The sequence below is a fragment of the Mastacembelus armatus genome, chromosome 1 (assembly GCF_900324485.2).
Source record: "Mastacembelus armatus chromosome 1, fMasArm1.2, whole genome shotgun sequence".
In the NCBI taxonomy this organism is placed as follows: Eukaryota; Metazoa; Chordata; class Actinopteri; order Synbranchiformes; family Mastacembelidae; genus Mastacembelus; species Mastacembelus armatus.
This window is the reverse complement of record NC_046633.1, coordinates 14,834,462-14,852,563: the sequence shown is the minus strand read 5'-3', so window position 1 is coordinate 14,852,563 and position 18,102 is coordinate 14,834,462. Positions and strand designations below refer to the sequence as shown.

The window sequence follows — 18,102 nt, the reverse complement described above, 5'->3', positions numbered from 1 at the left end:
GTCACCAAAAATAGCAGAAATATATCAAACCACTGGCTGCACCGACTGAAGGGAAGAACACTCCTCTGTAAAGCTGAGGACTGCTCTAGTTGGGTGTACCTTTATATGTTCACAGGATTCCTTGAAAAACCATTGATGAAATGCTGTTATTACCCATTGAAGAGAAGAAAAACTGTTGTAATGAATTCATATGAGATCATGATTATAGGATTGATATTTTTCAAAAGTAGTAAATATCTACAGGCTTCCCTGGGTGGTAGTTCATTTTTACAGGTGAAAGAACATACATATCCTTGCAGTGTCAAACTAAATATTCGGTACTAATATTGCTTACTGTATAAACCAATTCTGTCACTTACTTTCAATGAAAAGCACCAAGTACAAGAACACAGACTGCTGACAGGTCATTCACCACCCAAGAGGAAAGTGTAAAACAACTCAGAAAATACATTTATTAACAAAAAAGTTGTTGCAATTCATCCTTTTAATTTTACACACAAAAATATCAAAATACTTTACAGGGCTTTTTATCTGAATATTGTCAAATTCATTCTGATCAATTCTCAAACAAATACACTGTACAATGACAACGTGCTTGTCCTTTTTAATATTCAGTGCTCATTTCATTTCTTTTCTTTTGTCAGGGAACAATGCATTTAAAATTATGCATAGTTATTACTTGGTATTCAGCAATATATTTCAGACATCACTGCATTTCATGCAATTCATATCCCGATAGGTAACTCGCTCTCCATCAGACCTCTTACAGAACCAGGTGCTTAAATGTTGTAATACATAAAATATACACAGTACGACATTCATGGAACATGAATTATCTGGTTACCCAAACTTCAAAGCTTAAACAATGAATGTGTTTTTGTACAAACACATCAAAGTATACAATTTTATTCCAACAAAAGTGAATAGGTACTAAAAAACAATTTACAGTTGGGCCCAAAGCGCCCCAGTGCAACATGTGAAAGAAAGCGCTTCAGAAATTCACCAATCCTCAGTCAATCTACTGGACATGGCTATGTGTCTGGGCTTTGCCTCAGCTGAGAGGCTGCTCATTAGCACATACCTAGTAAAATTATAGTCCCCCCACTTGGAGTCACGTCAATGCGCTGGCTCATGTCTTTATCAACATTCTCCTTTTGTCATTGCTACAGTATTCACCACCGACTAGTGAGCTGCTTGAAGTTCCTTACTGACGTCTACATCTGCTGCTAACGAAACAACCTAGCGCACAAGATATCACATGTATGGGAGATCATGTTCAAGACTGCAAACAGAAGCGAGAGAACTTTTAAAAGGCCTAATATAATATTGAAAAACAGAAAAAAATGATAAAATAATCACCTACTTTGAGGGTAATCAAAGAATTTCAGTGGCCTTTGTTAGTGAAACAGAGGCATCACATGATGAAGTGGAATGGAAAGAGAAGCTTATAGTCTATATGTTGGCTTAAGTTATGAACATGGGCTCAAACAGCCATGCAGTAAATGCCAACATAACAACAATTGGCAATTCATTGTCTTCTCAGTGCTGATAACAGCTACACTATGTATCATATACTACTGTGACAGGACTTTAATTATAGTTTACATCTTGGCTGCCCCCAGCCTTCTTCTTATGACACCGCTGTGCAAGCTCTACTGTATCAACAAGTCATTGTTTCTCAGTTCTCTGGAGCACAAACAACTAAACATTGCATCTTAACACAAAACTTACAATAGAAAGTTATTTGACACTTTATAGTTACAACTATACGGTTATTCACACATCTCAACTGTTGAAATCATCAGTCATCTATCGAAAGTATATATGGGTTTTGGAAGAGGGCTTTCCCTTTACTAATGTGCCCCTTCACGTACCCAAGATAAAAAAAAAAAAAAACAAACAAAAAAAAACAACACTATCAAAGAAAGACGACGAGAGAGTAAGCCTTTGGGCTCATGGTTTCTCTGTACATCTGGTATCATTAAGGCATTATCTATCCAGTATTGCTAAAATAACGACTAGTTTGTGGACATGAAAAGAACCTCTATGTATTAAAGTAACATAAAAAATGACATTTCAGGACAGAGTGCAAAATACTCATATAAATGAAAAACCTGTAAGTCCCTAGTGGTCTATTAAGTACCAAGCATCCTTTATAAGGAACTGTGTAGATGGTTAGTTTGCTCTGTTAGCTACTAACATGCAAAGTGCACACATTTAGGAAAAAATGAAAAATTCCTTACTTACAAATTCCAAATGTTTGGTTTCATCTGCTTAATCTCGACAGCAACTGGAAGGATATAAAAGTCTTTAGAAAATCTTATGGTTTAGAATAAAAACCTGGTGCTCAACGTTCAGTTTAATGCCAGTCTCTGGTGGATGACAGTGCCATTTTGGATGCATGGGTTGTGTGCCATTTTTGCATTTACATGAGTTAATACCTTAGAATTAACACCAAGTTATTTGGTGTCCATTTATATCCAGTGAAGGCTGTTGTGGTAATGAGTCATTAAAATGTCAACAATGGAAAGAGGTAATAACTAGCTTAATGTCGAAATGCCACTAACCACACATGGGAAAGGACACTATTCTTATTTTTTACATAATAAATGCCTGTGAGAGGCTGCAACATATAGAATATCTTGGTGGGGAAACAACAAAGGGAAGACAAAATATCAAGGAAGACAGTTGAGGTTGCTGATTCTCACCGACTCAATGGAAACCCTGGTACATGCCACAGAGGGAATTCATGAACAGTCAGTGCTTGAGAAGTCAGGGAAGAGACAACTGAGTTCATACTTCAAATCAAAAGCCTACACAGCACCCGCAGGGATGAACAGGAAGTCTGGCCCTGCCTTTATAGGCAGCCTCTTTAATCTAGCTAACAAATTAGTGCAATTTAAGAAGAGACCACTGAATTCATGTTCTCTGAAAGCTGCCTACACAAAAAAACCTATGAGAAGAACCTCTGACACAAAGAACTTCAACACAAAAAAATGTCATTTTGATGTTCAGTCCATCTTGTTATACATTCATAAAAGAGAGTTTAAGATGAAGATGACAGAGATGGAAAGATGTTCAAATGTTTTCTAAGTTGACCTCAATTCTTTAAGTGGGTGTGCAAGGCCTGATATCTTCATTTGAGTTGAACATCTGTTAGTGAGAGATGTCATCCGTTCTTGTCTCCACCTTCTCCTGCAGCCTGAAGACACAATCACATTTTTTAAATTTCTAAAAGTAAAAAAAAAATAAAAATAGCATTGTATGAGAAATCCTGCAGTATTACTCACCCCAGACTTGTGAAGCACACTGTCCTGCAGTCCAAAGAGGCCGCCTCCCTGGGCGGGTGACGCTGTAGCTGAAGACAGCAGGTTGGGTGACTGGGCGATCATGGGTGAGTTTGGGGTGGACGTGAGTGCGCTTGACAGTGTAAGGCGCTGCAGCTCCCTCTGCCTCTGCAGCATCTGGCACACCACCACTTGCTGCTCCTGGTGGTCGGGTTGGACACAACAGGTTTATAAAGACAACTGTGAGATGGTCTACAGTCAGAAATCTGAGAGCTTTTAAGAAGTACTCTGGTGAGTTTTTGACTGCAAGCAACATACATTGATTGGTGGCTGTATGACATCACACAATTTTCGGGTTTGGCATTGCAAACTTTAAGACTGATATCTTAAGGTCTATGTGCTTTCAAGTTATGCTGTAAATAAATCTTAGATATATCAAATCAGCTTTTCAACTGTTTATTTACCTCTTTTGTGTAACATGTTTAACATGTATAACAACTGATCCAAGGCATAATAGTCATAAGCAACACACTTCACAGTCACACAGGAAACAAATGAGTTTCTATATTTACCAGGTGTCACAGTGCCTGACTGCTTCTACCATCCCCAGACTTTTACCAGTTTGCAATTCAAATAAGAAAATGAGTGGTGGCTGGTTTGCTCTTGCTGAAGAAAACTCCATTTAGTTATCCTCATACAACGGCTTCACTTTCTGCATGTGCTGGAGATTTCTTTTGAAATGTATGAAATAACCAGCTTTTCCATCAATCTACTCTATAACCACTGCCAAAGCCAAAATGTTATGTAATAATTTTTTTGTAAATGTATTAAAAATCAAAAATCACGCATGTGTGCAACCAACAGTACTACTACTACTAATAATAATGATAATATTTGTATTTTTGGTTGGTAGACTTTTGTGTGGAAATGTTTGTGACCCCCCAAGCGTGTGGTTTAAGGGGGTTCTACAGCTCAAGATAGTCGGGTGTTATTCTGTCACCGCTATCTGGAAGGAGTGAACTGGTTGTCCAGGTGGTGTGATAGTTCTGATTAAATTACATTTTCTACCCAGAGGACAGTTGTTGTGTACCTGAATGCGACGTAAATCAAATATGGCCAAAAAGTGGTGAATACTCCAGAAAGAATTCTCCACATCACATCCACAAAATGTGTGCAATGTGAAACTGTGTAAGAGTGAGTTTCATTACTGGAGTGAAGTTCTGTGAGGTGAGGAACTGCTGGAGCTGCTGCTGCTCGAGGAGAAGCTGCTTCTGCTGCTCTGAAAGGAGTGAAGACCTGAAACAACAACACACTGGCTCATGAGTCTAAATAAACACAGACATATCCATGGATAGGTTAATGTCAACACAATTAAATATAACAACAACTCATTTTCACATGGATTTCTTTAGCTGATTTATACCCATGACTGCATACGTACGGGCTCAAGCTCTTAGGAAGCTGAAAACTCTGTGCCAGTGCCTGGGGGTTGAGTGGTGGAGGCTGGGGACGCAGAGCAGGGAGTGCAAGTTGAGGAGCGTTCTGCACAGGAGACTGGATCACACCGTTCAAACTACCCAGCACACCATTAATATTTAGCTGAGGACTTCCTGCAAGGGACGCCATAAGTCCGCCTGCCACAGGCAGAGAGGAGCTGGCAGCCTGACTGATGGTCCCCATGCCGTCACTAAGACCTCGACTCAGGCCATTGAGCAGGGGCTGGCTAAAGGAGGCAGGGCTCTGCTGAGGAGGAGGAGTACTCTGGAAGGACAGGGATGAGCTACTGCGGGACGGACTACCAGAGCGGAGGTCCTGGAACACAGAGAGGAAAGGTGCATTTTAGTTACGGAGCTGTCAGCTTGCTTTTGTATTCACTGATTTTATGAAAGTGAAAGAAGAAACTATGGCACAAGAAATATATTGTCAGTGTACAGCTGCCAGTACCAGACCACATCAATTATGACTATCATCACTGTAATGATGGTGGAACCGAGACATTTCTTGCTATAAAGAGGCTTAAAAGGCAGGTTTAAACCTGTATAACGCGTTCAAGGTTGGAAAGGATCTACAGGTTCTCACCTCAGACGAGGTAACAAAAGAGGTGTCATTCAGGAAACAGCTTTTGGACAGGGGACTCTTATTGGTGCTCAGGGGGTCTAAGGAACAGAGAGGTACAAACACAGGGTCAAAACTACAAAATTAATCTTTTGTATTGTCACTACTGACCCTTATAACATTTCACATCGATAACTGATTGCTGTCTTCATTTCAACTATGCGCTAATGAATTTACTGTAAGGAATCACTTGAAATTAAACATTAAAGATGTGTTGTGAAGTTGCACTGGGGAGGAAAGGGAAAGTTTTTTTAATAATAAGTATGATGAAGAACCTGACCTTGGCTGGACGACAGGAAGTTGATGTGGGCAGAGCTGTGCATGGATCCCTGTGCAGAATGAACATGTGGAGGAAAAGGCACAGCCAGCTCTGTGTTAAGCAGCTGCAGCCGTTCCTTCTTTGCTGTCAGGCTGAGGATCTGGTCCTGGAGGCGCTGGTTCTCCTGCTGCAGGGAGTGTAGTGACTGGAGCATTTCCACAACTTAAAAGGCAGGGAGGAGAGATTTAACATCATTAACAAAACAGCATATTGGAATGTGACAAGTATGGAAAGCACTGAAGGGCAATGTGTGCAACAGTGAAAGAATTTGAGATGCTCAGCTCATAAGTTTGAAATGTCAGTTTTCCAAATAATTCAAAAGAAACTTATTCAGGGTAACTTGGTGGTATAGTGATTAGCCATTGACCATGAACTTCCCCAGCTGCTTTTGCTGCATGTTATTCTGCATCTATCTCTCTCATCAGTTTCTCCCTACTGTCTGCTAATTAAGGCATAAAAAAAAAAAGAAAAAATTCCAGGCAACATTAAAGAAATATCAACTAAGTATGTGGTGTTTTCTGTGAGGTCAAAGCAAATGGAGATCAACATAATGTATGTTATGTAATTGTTATTTCTGATTTAGATAAAAAGTAGACTTTTCATTTCATCATGAAGTGATGCACAGCAATCATGAAGAGGTGAACCAAAAAATATACCTGGCATGAGTCCCTGAAATCACCTTCACAATTCAAACACTGCAATTGTTTTCCTTCACAACAATTCAGGAAATCTGTCTTAACTTACAGCATGTTGTTAAATTCACTTGACAGAAAAGCCAGAACTGTATATCATATTACCAATAGTTTGTATTGCATGGATCAGGATAAGTTAGTCATGGTAAAACAAACCATCAACAATAGATGGACAAACATTTGTCACAAAGCAGATCCAGTAACCTGCACTGAGCTTTTCTTTAAGCCATTTTAAACAGCCTGTGCACCCTCACAGATGTTTCCACTTATTCTGACAGACGAGGCCCCAGCCTAGGCTGGCCAGAGCTGTGCTGGAAAATGCGGTCACCATTCTACTATGTCCTAAACCAACCTGTATTTGCTACCTGGCGTGCTTGGTTTACCTTTAAGATATTTTATTTGACTGTCTCTCAGTGTAAAATGCATAAATTGTGTAATCCTGTTGTAATTTTTAAAAACTAAGACAAACAGTGGTGGCAATGATGATGATTCTACTTTATAGTAGTCAATAAGGTCTGAAGTAGAATTTCACCTCTATCCTCTGAATGCTTTCTAGAAGATTTTTTATGAAGGAAAAACAAACACTCCTCACTTTCATTTCTGCCATGCAGAACAGCAGTAAACACTCAGTATAAAGTGAACTCTGGCTGTGGCACAGACGAATATATTTAAGAGGGAGACTGCAGGGCATTTCTGCAGTGTGTATACCAAGTTGTACTGTGTATTAGATATACACAATTAAGAGATATTGCCTGGGGAAAAAAGAAGGGTCCATGTTTGATTTTGAGCGAGGAAATATTGAAAGACAATGGTAGAAATGATAGAATGAACAAAAAAAACAAACAAACAAAAAGATAGAAAGTATAAGACAAACTGGAAAAACTAGAACAGTATTGGGTTAAAAAAAGAAGAAGCCAAGAATAGATTAGAAAGCTAGTGCCAGTTGATGATGTCCTCAGAGAAAAAATGAGTCAGAATAAGAGGCAGTGAGCAATCTGATTCAGGAGAAACAGACATGAGAAACAAGGCTGCTGGAGCTACTTTTGATTCTTGTGGCATGCTGTCTCTCATGGTGTTGTTTTCACAGCGTCCACAGTTACATGTGATGTCTAAATAGAGACAGGTACTGTTCTCACATATACAGAAGCAGGTAACTAGAATCATGACTAGAATTCAGTGAACAGCTCAGCCAAAAAAAGTTTTTTTCCTTCTTTGGCTTTTGTATCTGTGCTATAATTTGGGTGTTATACAGAAATTTATTTTTTGGTCTTATTTCTTTAATCATGTTCTCTGACCAGGTGGGGACCACTGGTGTACTCTATTATGTCTCTTTTTCAGGCTCACTCACTGTTGACTCCCATCTCTCCGTTGCCGTGCTTCTCCAGCAGGAGCTCAATGTGGGAGGTGGCTGGAGGGACATTCTCAGGACGGGCTCTAACTCCTGTGCCCAACCCATCTCTCTGGTCAAACAGAAGGGGAAGGCAGCTCATGGGAGACCTGAATGTAAATGAGGAGAAAACAGCAGGGAGTGAGAACACTTTAAGAAGCCATTGCTGCTGTGCCTGTGGTTAGTATTTCTTCTCAAAACCACCCAGTTACTTCAGTAGTTAACCAGCTGCCATTTTCCCATTTCCCATTGCTGTTAGTTGATATACAAACTGATAGTACTACATGTACACTTTCAGTGTGGCCCAGGATTAACATGAAAGATTAAGATGAAAGAAAGAGACTTACTGTGAGGAAAGACTCTCTCTTGGTGAGTTCCCCTGACATGGGAAGCGACAGTCATCGAGGTCAGACTCTGAGAACAGGAGCGGAGACTCATGAACTTCTGTTTTTTGAATTCATCACTTCTCATTGTTAAAACATGATGTCTGTCGTGCGATATGAATAGATAAAAAGTCAGATTCTAAGAAGGGGAAGAATATTTGTGTCCTAAGGATCTTTCTTGTGCAAGTTCCCCTTAAACTACCTTCAGTTTCTTAGCAAATGCAGGTGAATCATGCTGATCTCTGGATTCAGGCTTCCACTCACCGTGCAGTGAGGTCTGGGCTTGGCTCAGTAGTGGCGGCAGTGTTGGGGCTGTGGAGAGACAGCTGGTGAAAGGCTGAGTGGAGGTTAGGCTATAGGAGGTGCTGGAACCTGGATGGACCTACGAGACAATGAAAATCAACACCTGGCTGACAAAGACCATTAGATCATTTCACCTAAAACATGTTGGAAATTAGGACACCAGTTTGCCCACACTACATGCGATGTCCCCAAACAGCTTTTATTTCTGCTTCATATCTAATTTTAAAAAAAAGTAATTTTCATAAATTATTGTGGTTGATTGTCATATCGTTAATAGATTACTTGACTAATTATTTCCGCTCGATACATACGTGGAATGGAGCACTGTAACCTAACAATTTCTCATGAGCCATGAATAATTCATTAGTAATTTAAATGTAAAGTAAGTTTTCCAGTCTAAAGACATGACTTCATATTGCTTTATTCAACTAACAGTTCAAAACTGAAAGACATTTATATATGACATATAAAAAAATAGTCCCATTTCTGAAGGTAGAACCAGCAATACCAACAGTGTTGGCAAAATAACTGAAACTAATTAAAGGGACTGTGCAGTGGTACTGATAAAGTACAGGTCTAAAGAACCTCAATTTACTTTCTGTCTGAAGTACCTGTGTGTTTGAGACAGCACTGAGTGATGTGAGAGGGAGTGAGGACACATGGGATGGAAGAAGTCCTGAGGAGAGAGGGGTGCTACACATGCCCCCTCCCAAGGACAAGGACGTGCTACACACCCCTCCGCCCAGGGAGAGAGGGGTACTACAGACACCCCCCCCCAGAGTGAGAGGGTCCTTGACACTGGAGTAGACACCTGACAAGCAGAGGAATAAAGTCAGATTTCAAAAATTACATTTGTTTCATCACAGACCCCAAAAGATAAGCACGTGTGGCACCTGAGAGCTCACGTACATGAGAGGATCTGAAAGTAGGGCAGGAAATCTACCAGTCAGAGATGTGCAGCACACACCAAAACCACTATCTAGGACAGTATCTGTGCCTCACACAGATTTAATAACTACTGTGAGACAGAATTACTAAATACTCTGACATGTAAAAGAAGTTGTATGGGGGGAAAAAAAAGAGTGCCATGACACCTTATCTTTTCACCTTATCTGTCCTGCAGGGCTCTTATTTACTACAACTTGATCTGCTACACCATGAGGTACTGATATACAGATAAGCTGCTACTCTATGTGCTGACATGGCACGTGTGGAATGGAAACATTTCAACACTTTACAGTCAAAGTGCAAATGAACACACCAAAGCAAAAACAGATAATGATAGGATTTTTTTCTGCACACACAGGAAGCTAGAGGGCTACCACACACACACCCACTCACAGAGACTCACCAGAGCTGAGCAGTGAGTTGCCACGGCCTGTGGAAAAACTGCCGACAGAGGAAGAGGAGAAAGACGAGGAAGAGGTGGAGGTGGGAGGGACCGTGGAGGGGAAAGCGGGGTGTGGGATGGTAGATGGGCTCATGTAGAGTGAGGATGTTAGCGCTGGTGGAAGAGGAGCTGTGTGGTGGTGGTGGTGCTCTTCTTCCCTTCTCTCTCGGTTCTTGCTGCCCCGTGGGCGCCCCGGACCATGACGGCTCTTCTTGTTGCCCCGGTGCCGCCTCTCTCGGGGCAGTGGCGGGGGTGTGGCTTTGTCCTCCAGGTCTGCCTCCTCCAGGATAGGTGGCGTACTCAGCTGAGATGGCTTGCAGAGAGACTTGGAGGGTTTATAGTCCCCTGAGGAGGACATCTTGCGAATCTTGCTGCTGGTTCCCAGCCCTGATGAGGAGGTGATGCGCATGATAGACCCAAAAGTTGAGATGGTGACCTTGTTTTCAAAAGGGCTCGAGTTGCCCTCTGACCTGTCATGATTCTGTGGCCCTGCCAGTGGGCCATCAGCAGGAGTCAGTGCTGGTGGCTTGTGGTATTTACTGTCGTCCTCCTCATCTTTCACCTCCCCCTTTTCATCGTCCTCCTCGTCCTCATCCTCCTGGACTGCAGGTCTCCTGTGACGCTCCTTGCGCTCTTCTCCACTGTGGTCATCACCTCCTCGGTCATGGTCACGCTCCAGTCGGGAGGAAGTAGAGAACTGATGAAAATCCTGAGTGGAAGACAGGGAGCCACCTCCTAGAGAAACCCAAACACAGGGATGAAAAACACACTTGGTTGTCTTTATGTCAATTTCTTCTGCCAGCTTTATCTTGCTCTCTAACTTAATCGGTGCCTAAACATTTCATTGTTCCTTTCTTACCTGTGTTAAAAGGACTGGAAGAGCAGGAGGAGGAAGAGCAGCTCTTGCCAGTGCTTCCTGTCTTTTTACTGCGATGACTGTGACTGTGTGAGCTCAGCTTCTTGGTCTTCCCCTCACTGTCCTTGGTGCTGTGATGACTGGAGGTGATCTGCACCAACACACATGTTGTAACAACATTAGTTTTTACTCATTTTATAGAATAAAGTGAAAGTGACAACTCTTTACAAATATGTTACATTAAACTTGACATTACTTGTCAAAATATTTTTTTAACAACAGTGATTCAGGTACTATGGCATCAAGACTTTTCTGAATTTTAAATTCTCTCTTAGAGTGACTGACATCTTCAGTGTGTATACCTTTTCTATGCTGCTGCTTGTCACTGAGGAGCCCAAGCTGTCAGAGGATTTCTTATGGCGTTCTTTTTGCCGAATCTTGTCTTTATGACTCTGAAAACACATACATACATACATACAAACACACTTTGTCTCTTCCTCCTGTGTGTGTTCATTTCTCCCATGTGCATGTGTCAGCAACATCTGCCCAGATCATATTCTTCATATGTGTTTACTGTCTTTAAATTTGTCATCCTGATTGTTCATACTGTAAAAGTACTATTTGCTCTGTTCTGTTCTCTATTTCTGTTCTGTGAAAGATCCCTCATCTGTTTTTTTTTTTTTGAGTGCTGTATAGACTGAAAAGCCCTTTAAAACAAATTTGTGATTTTGGTGATATTGGGCTATATAAGCAACATTTGATTTGTAACCTACACATCAATAAGATAAAACCAGGCAAATCTTAACCATTCCAACATTATACATATTTGCACACATGCAATTACTAGGGCTGGGTGTCATTTAAAAAATAATTTTTCTAGTAATGCCAATAATATGATGCTATTTTAATACCAGTACTATACCTCTTTGCAATACCTTAAACCAAAACTATGAGTCTAACCTCATATTCAATGCCAACTTTTGGTCCTTTACACTGACCCAAATAAAGCTGGTGCTTACCTTCCTCTGTCTGTGGTGGTGGTGTTTGTCCTGTGGGGGAGAGCTGGAGCGCCCCCTAGAATGACTGAAGGAGCTACTTGTATTCTCGCTGGAGCGTAACTTCTTCTGCTGTAAAATACAAAAGGAGGTTCGCATTGTATCAACATCAAGTAAAATCTAAAAAGCTACTGGGCCTCTATCATATAATTCATTAACAAAATCATTTTGAAAAATACCCTGATCCACAACCATCTCATGACGCTGTGTCTGCTAAATATACAGCTCCAGGAAGCAGTCACCTAGCTTAAAATAAAGACTGAAAACAACTATTCTGCCTTTGTCCAAAGGTAAAAAAATCACTTACCAGCACATCTACACAGCTGTTATGTGCCAGACTATTTCTTGGCTGGCTGCACTTTCTAGAGTCTTGCTGCCGCCATGAGGCTGCCAGGCAACCAGTGAAGCCGCCAGGAAGTCACTGGGCCTGGCCAAGAAATAGTTTGGCACATAAGCTCCTAAGCTGAATAATGATGGGAATGTGAACTGGCAATTTGATTATGAGGCTCAAAGTAAGCCAAAGGCAAAGGTGGTGGTCACAGGAACAAAACAGCAGTTAGGTTTACTGGTGATCAGGAAAGACCTTACAGGGATGGAAGGGACCATTTCTGAGATTTTTACCATTTTGTTGTAGTGATGCTTGCAGTAGCCACAGTATTTCACGTTGTCAGCTTCTGGGCCTTCTTCTTCACACAGCAGACCAGCCATCTGAGCACTGAACACAGGGTGTCACAAGGTAAGGCAAGGGAGGAAACAAGATAGCAAAGACCGAATTGTGGACAGCACCAGGCCATTCTTTCTCAGAACTGGCTGCAGTTCATTTGAAGTAACTTGTAAACAGAGATAATTTACATTTTATACATATACAAGTGAATATGTTCATAGACTAATATGTTACATAAAGTAATTTATATTTAAAAGTGCTCCTGCTTTCTTAGATCTTACATGATGGCCAGCCACTTAACAGATGTGATTGACCAACTTGCTGGTCATCTTTCAAAAAATGTCACCATACTATAGATGACACAGACATTTACATATACACACACACAACTTCACACGTACCAGGTAACATGAAAAGCTTGTCTGCAACCCTGTCTGTTGCAGGTCATACAGGCCCCACAGGCAGCCTTGCTCTCCCTCCCATGGTCCTCACAGATATAACAGGGCTGGTGGAGCAGCAAAGATGTGGAAAGCGGTTGATGAACAGAGAGAGGCACATTAGTTATCATCACCAGTAGGTATTCGGCCACAAAACGAGCTAGGTTCACAGAAAACTGTTGCTGTTTCACAAAAAAAGTGGAAAGCTGAGCTCCGTTTATCCTGTTCCATTTGTTGCAACAGTGCTACCACAGCAAACTCAAATGTTTATGTTATTTCACCATTAAAGTGAGCCATTGTGATCGTAGTGCAGGGAAGATAAAATGCTTCTTAATTTGAGCCCAGCTGCAGGGATGTTGTAAATGATTAGGAAGGTTTCCTGTCAGGAGAACAGATGGGGTTTTGAAACAGTGCATACTTTCCTCAATGCTTGCTGCTTTGTACAGCAAAACTGTTAAACACATGTTTGGAGGTGATGTGAAAAAAATTTACATCCAAGTTGTGTATCTGCTTGCCAAAGAATGCTTTAACTTTGCATCATGATGCTGCAAAGCTTTCCTCATGGACACTTCTTGTAATTTCCTTATAGTGTTCACGAGGGATTGTTTAATAATAAGCTGCAGGGCATGAGGGCACACACGTTGATGCAGCTCAACATTCACCATTTTCAAAATGACTGATTTTAGAGCTCAAGATTGGAATTCTCATGTCCACAAAATCCATGTATAGTATATACATGTTTGCACACAAGCAGAAACGCGCGCACACACACACACACACACACGCAGTTTTTCCCCAGTGAAGGTTTGGGGGTGGGGGCAGAAGAGGCCTAGCAACAGGTGCGGGACAAAAGAACAGCAGGCTCTTTACCTTAACACTTCAGCCCTCTGTGTTTCACCTTTTCTCTCCCTTTCCCTCTGTCCTCCTCTACTCCCCACATCCTATTCAGCTCTCTGCTACTTTTAGAGGATATCAACTATACTAGGTCAGAGACATAACTACGGCGAGCATGTAAAAGGAAGAGTGGCTTCTCAAGTTTTCGCTGTCCATTGTAACGTTGTCTAGGAATGCAGACAGCAAAATCTGGATGAATGGATCTGACGGGGGAAAGCTGCATGCAATTTACTGTAGCTGACACAGTAATATGAAACCAGGCACTCAAACTCTCACATGTGGGCATTTATATGCAGACACACACACATGCACACACGCACACACACACACACACACACACACATGCACACATGCAGCAGGTCAGTGACTGGCTTCTCGATCCAATGAGTTAAATGTTTATTTCTTTGTACTCTACATCAAGTACTTCTATATACACTCTGCCAATGATCAAACACCACACAGACAAGAAGGGTAAGAGGTACATGCAGTTACAAGACAGCTGATGTATGATAAAGCCATAACAACCTAAAACTGATCTGTGGTTCACTATACAAACACTATACACTAGCAGAATACTTCAAAACCATTTCTGAAAATTTAAGCATGACTCCAAATATGAAGAGGGATATGTACTGCCTGTTCCACCATAGATGATCTTCTTCTGCATGTTAGGACCCTGTGTGAGGTCAACTTATCTTTGTATTTCATCAGTCAGTACGCAGCAAAAGAAAAGTGCTTCATAAGTTAACATGTAGCCAGTGTTCATTTATGCAACATATAGAGACTATGTGAAGAACTGACTTAAAGAGAGTGAATAGTATCAGTTTGTGATGCTCAGTACTAATTATGTTAGTGTTATGTTATGTTAATTAACTAATGAATCGAAATTAATCAGTTGTTTTAACTATAAAACATAAAAAATGACAAATACCCAGTCATCCCAGAGCCCAAGGTGATGCTGTCAGACTGATTTTCATCTGACCAACAGTCCAAAAACCCAAAAGAGATCCCATTCTTATTGTCAGAGAAAGTAGATGAATGTGTGTCATTCTTCAACAGAAATGACTAGGAACTTCTACACTACACTTTGATACATCACAACGGATAATTTGTGACTAATGGTAAATGTGCTTATGGTAAATGTACTTTCTTTTTTTTCTCCCCCAACCTGACTCAACTACTTCTACTTCAGCTTGAAATATCTCACAGATTGACTTTCAACAATCTCCAGAGCAGGCATGATCTTGCCACATTCAACTCGGAGTTTGTACAGGATGTGTAGGTGGAGGGAGCAATTGTGATTATGAGCAAAACTGTTTTTCCCGTTAAGGGAGAAATGAGAGCTGTGAGGCTTCCCACAAGTCTTAAAGCTGCGTCACATCACTGTTTTGCTGAAGCTACTGTTATTTTGGGGGGAAAAAAAAATCATTGTGTGGTATTTTCAAAGTAAAGTTCCAACTTAACTTTAAGAACTTACAACTACAAACATTCACTGTATCTGCATTGAAATTTGCTGTGTGATGCCAGTGTTGCTGCGTAAGCAAACATCTGCACAATTTGTAAATAGAAAAGAGGTAAATGTGAATCTGATCAAGCTTTAAGTCACAACTTCAGCTGTCTTCACCTGTCCATAAGACCAACATCATCTCCAGAAAAGAATGGTGGGGAGCACAGACTGTTAAAGATAATGCCTCATAGCATTGCAGCTTGTCCTATATTCCTAAATTTGACTCATGATGTCCAACTTTAATGATGACCTAAAGACAAGTAGCTGTTGATGTGATGTGTGCTGCTTGTTTTATTGCAAACTTTCACAGTCAGCAATGTGTTTTGCAATACCTTGTTGTATCTTTCATGCGGGACATACTGTAGGATGATGGGCTCCATAGTGAGGACATTGGCAAACTGCACCTCAGGGATGTAGAGTGCACACACAACGTGGGCCCAGCCTGATGGAGAGATTGACAGTGTATCAGTAAAGGTACTTATGAAAAAATTGGAAATCTGTAGTTTCTTTACTATTTCAGATGAGTGGACGGTCCTGTCACTCATTGTATGGACAAAGAAACAGGTGAGCGAGACGGACGGAGAACAAGGTTTACCTCCGCTGTCGGTCCTCTTGAGAGCCCCATCTTTGTGGGGGCACAGCTCGCACCTCTGGGGCAGGACAGGAGAAAGCAGAGATAGTTATGAGTGACATTAATCGTAATGAGGGAGGCATGAATGGATATATGTGTTGTGTCATGTTGTGTGTTGGCACACTCACCACACGCACCGCCCTCTCCTGTGACTCACACTTCCGACAGAACCAGGGACCTGTGGGCACCTGAACAATGCCATAGCATGCTGGGAACACGAACACACACACACACACACACACACACACACACAGAAAAGGTTACTGAAATGGTTTCTTGCCAAATGGTCATCTGCACTTTCCATCACATGTCTGTGACATCTGAATCTTCATCATTCTGTAAACTAATGCATTTTACACATATTTCTCATACTGTGAGTAATGCTAAATGTTGCTGTCATTGCTTGGTCAGTTAATCCTTAAAACATCTGAACCTATTTCAGACTTTAGTGACTAAAACTCTGAAACTGAGGTAGTTCTGCTGTGAGCCTCTATCACATTTTTAACTGCACTTTTAGAAACCAAATCATATTTAAGGACTGCACCCTGCACATGAGAGCACAGTGAAGTCAGCTGCACCAGCTTCCTAGAGGCTCCAGTCAGGGCACAGATTTAGAGAAGCCCTCTAGACCTCTGAGTTTACTGCTTCCCTGTCTTGTTCCGCTAAGGTGACAAAGCAAGTGGACACAGGGTGACGGTGTCCAAACAGGCGGGCAAGTATGTCGTAAACCAGACCGGACCGGACACAAACACACACACACCAGAAGTGCCATCAAGGCGCCATCCAGGCGCGGTGTCAGAGCGCTTGGCCCTGTACATTGAATCATGTGTGCTGAGAGGCAACAACAAACAGCACGCCTACATACCCCTCCCACACACGGCAGGACACACAAACACGCACGTAGACAGCAGCAGACCTACGTAAAGACCTGCCGACCTACCACCACCTCTGGCCGCAGCTGCCCGGTAATTAGACGCTAACAGCGGCTAACGTTACCTTGGTGAACGGCGACGCTACAGCCGTGTCCATCACAGTAAACCAGCGGATTCTCAGCCCAGCCCCGCTCGTCAGAACACACGCAGCAACCTCCGACCATTTCCCGCATGCTGCTCCCATATGAAGAAATGTATTTCCCCTCCTGGCAACGGCTCAGACCTCGCCCAGGCCCGTCAAGTGGTCGTCCCGCACTTTAATGCCGCACAGGGCATAGTCGTGGGGCGCAATTTTAGCGCAGCGAAGAGGCGAAATCTCGGCGTGGGGTTTGTAGTGCTGCTGCTACGTTTTTCCGTGATGTCCTCCCCGTCCCCATAGAACCGATGCAGTGCGCATGCTCAGACCTGCTCCTCTGGGTCGGAATAAAAGTCACAGCAAAGGTACCAAGTTGTTATTTTTAACGTGAATCGCATTTTCACGGGATGTTTTCAGACTTCAACATTGAATTTTAAATGCATATTAACGCGAGAAAACTGCCCATTCACGGTCCTCTTCTTTTAAACTGTTTTATAGATTAGATTAGTTAAACGTGGATCAGTGCGTGAAAACCGCTGTGCGCACTCTATTAATTTTGTTTTACCAGCGCCATCTTCGGGATTTATACAAAATTACAAGGCAATAATTACAAGATGTTTCACCATCCTGTGTCCTGCCCTGAAATGAAAAACATCCACTTAGTGTTGCCATTATCATTTCATTTTTATCCGATTGTGATTTGTCACATTTGGTGTAGGATCCATGGCTCACGTTTTATTTGATTTCTTGGTTCTTTGGTGTTCAGTGTGTGTTCCAGGGGAAATTTATAGCATGGATGGATGAATGAACTTGACTCCTATAATTCAGTCAACAGATGTCACCAGAAGCCTCTTACTTTGACTGAACTTGCGTCATTGTTGCTTTATGACTCCTGTGTCGACAGGCTGAGTAATCTCTGCCTGATGGGCTGGTTTTAATACTACAGACACACGGTTTGGGCATTAGGAGGGCTTTCTTCATGCAAATTCCATTGCTGTTTCCCAGATGTTCTTTTCTGTTAAGATGTTATGTGTCAGAAAATACCCTTACGGGTCCTAAATCGATTTTTTCCACCTACATTTACCACAAACGTCCCTGAATTAAATTCTAGTGTTAAACTTCTGAGTACAAACATGGGGTAGTCTCACTCAACTAACTACTCAGAAAACAAATA

The 18,102-nt window shown here is 41.7% G+C and overlaps 1 protein-coding gene across 2 annotated transcripts; it reads right to left on the bottom strand.

The window, feature by feature from the left end:
• Positions 1-429: 429 nt before the first annotated feature.
• On the bottom strand, positions 430-17,358 carry LOC113127940 (protein AF-17). 2 transcript variants are annotated; one of them, XR_003295489.1, is made up of 21 exons: positions 16,917-17,358; positions 16,049-16,128; positions 15,885-15,939; positions 15,622-15,731; positions 12,853-12,956; positions 12,409-12,502; positions 11,752-11,859; positions 11,095-11,184; positions 10,736-10,883; positions 9,838-10,611; positions 9,098-9,297; positions 8,448-8,565; positions 8,148-8,214; positions 7,762-7,910; positions 5,683-5,883; positions 5,367-5,443; positions 4,729-5,099; positions 4,496-4,583; positions 3,291-3,488; positions 3,100-3,202; positions 430-2,290 (listed from the first exon to the last, which is right to left on the bottom strand). XR_003295489.1 is itself a non-coding variant. In XM_026302885.1 (20 exons), exons 1-20 carry the CDS (start codon positions 17,023-17,025, stop codon positions 3,170-3,172), a joined length of 3,174 nt encoding a protein of 1,057 aa, XP_026158670.1. In that variant the 5' UTR covers positions 17,026-17,358; the 3' UTR covers positions 430-3,169. The 2 variants fall into 2 exon arrangements, 1 of the variants encoding a protein (XP_026158670.1); XM_026302885.1 differs by having other exon boundaries at positions 430-3,202.
• Between the last annotated feature and the right edge of the window lie 744 nt (positions 17,359-18,102).

What these genes read in the sequence shown, in the direction of transcription:
- LOC113127940 (XM_026302885.1), bottom strand. Translation starts at nt 17,025, where the DNA reads ATGCGGGAAATGGTCGGAGGTTGCTGCGTGTGTTCTGACGAGCGGGGC. An exon ending in AGGAGAGGGCGGTGCGTGTG is followed by an intron (nt 15,940 to 16,048) that starts GTGAGTGTGCCA and finishes GTCCTGCCCCAG; the next exon opens with AGGTGCGAGCTGTGCCCCCA. An exon ending in GTGCTGTCTCAAACACACAG is followed by an intron (nt 8,566 to 9,097) that starts GTACTTCAGACA and finishes ATTGTCTCGTAG; the next exon opens with GTCCATCCAGGTTCCAGCAC.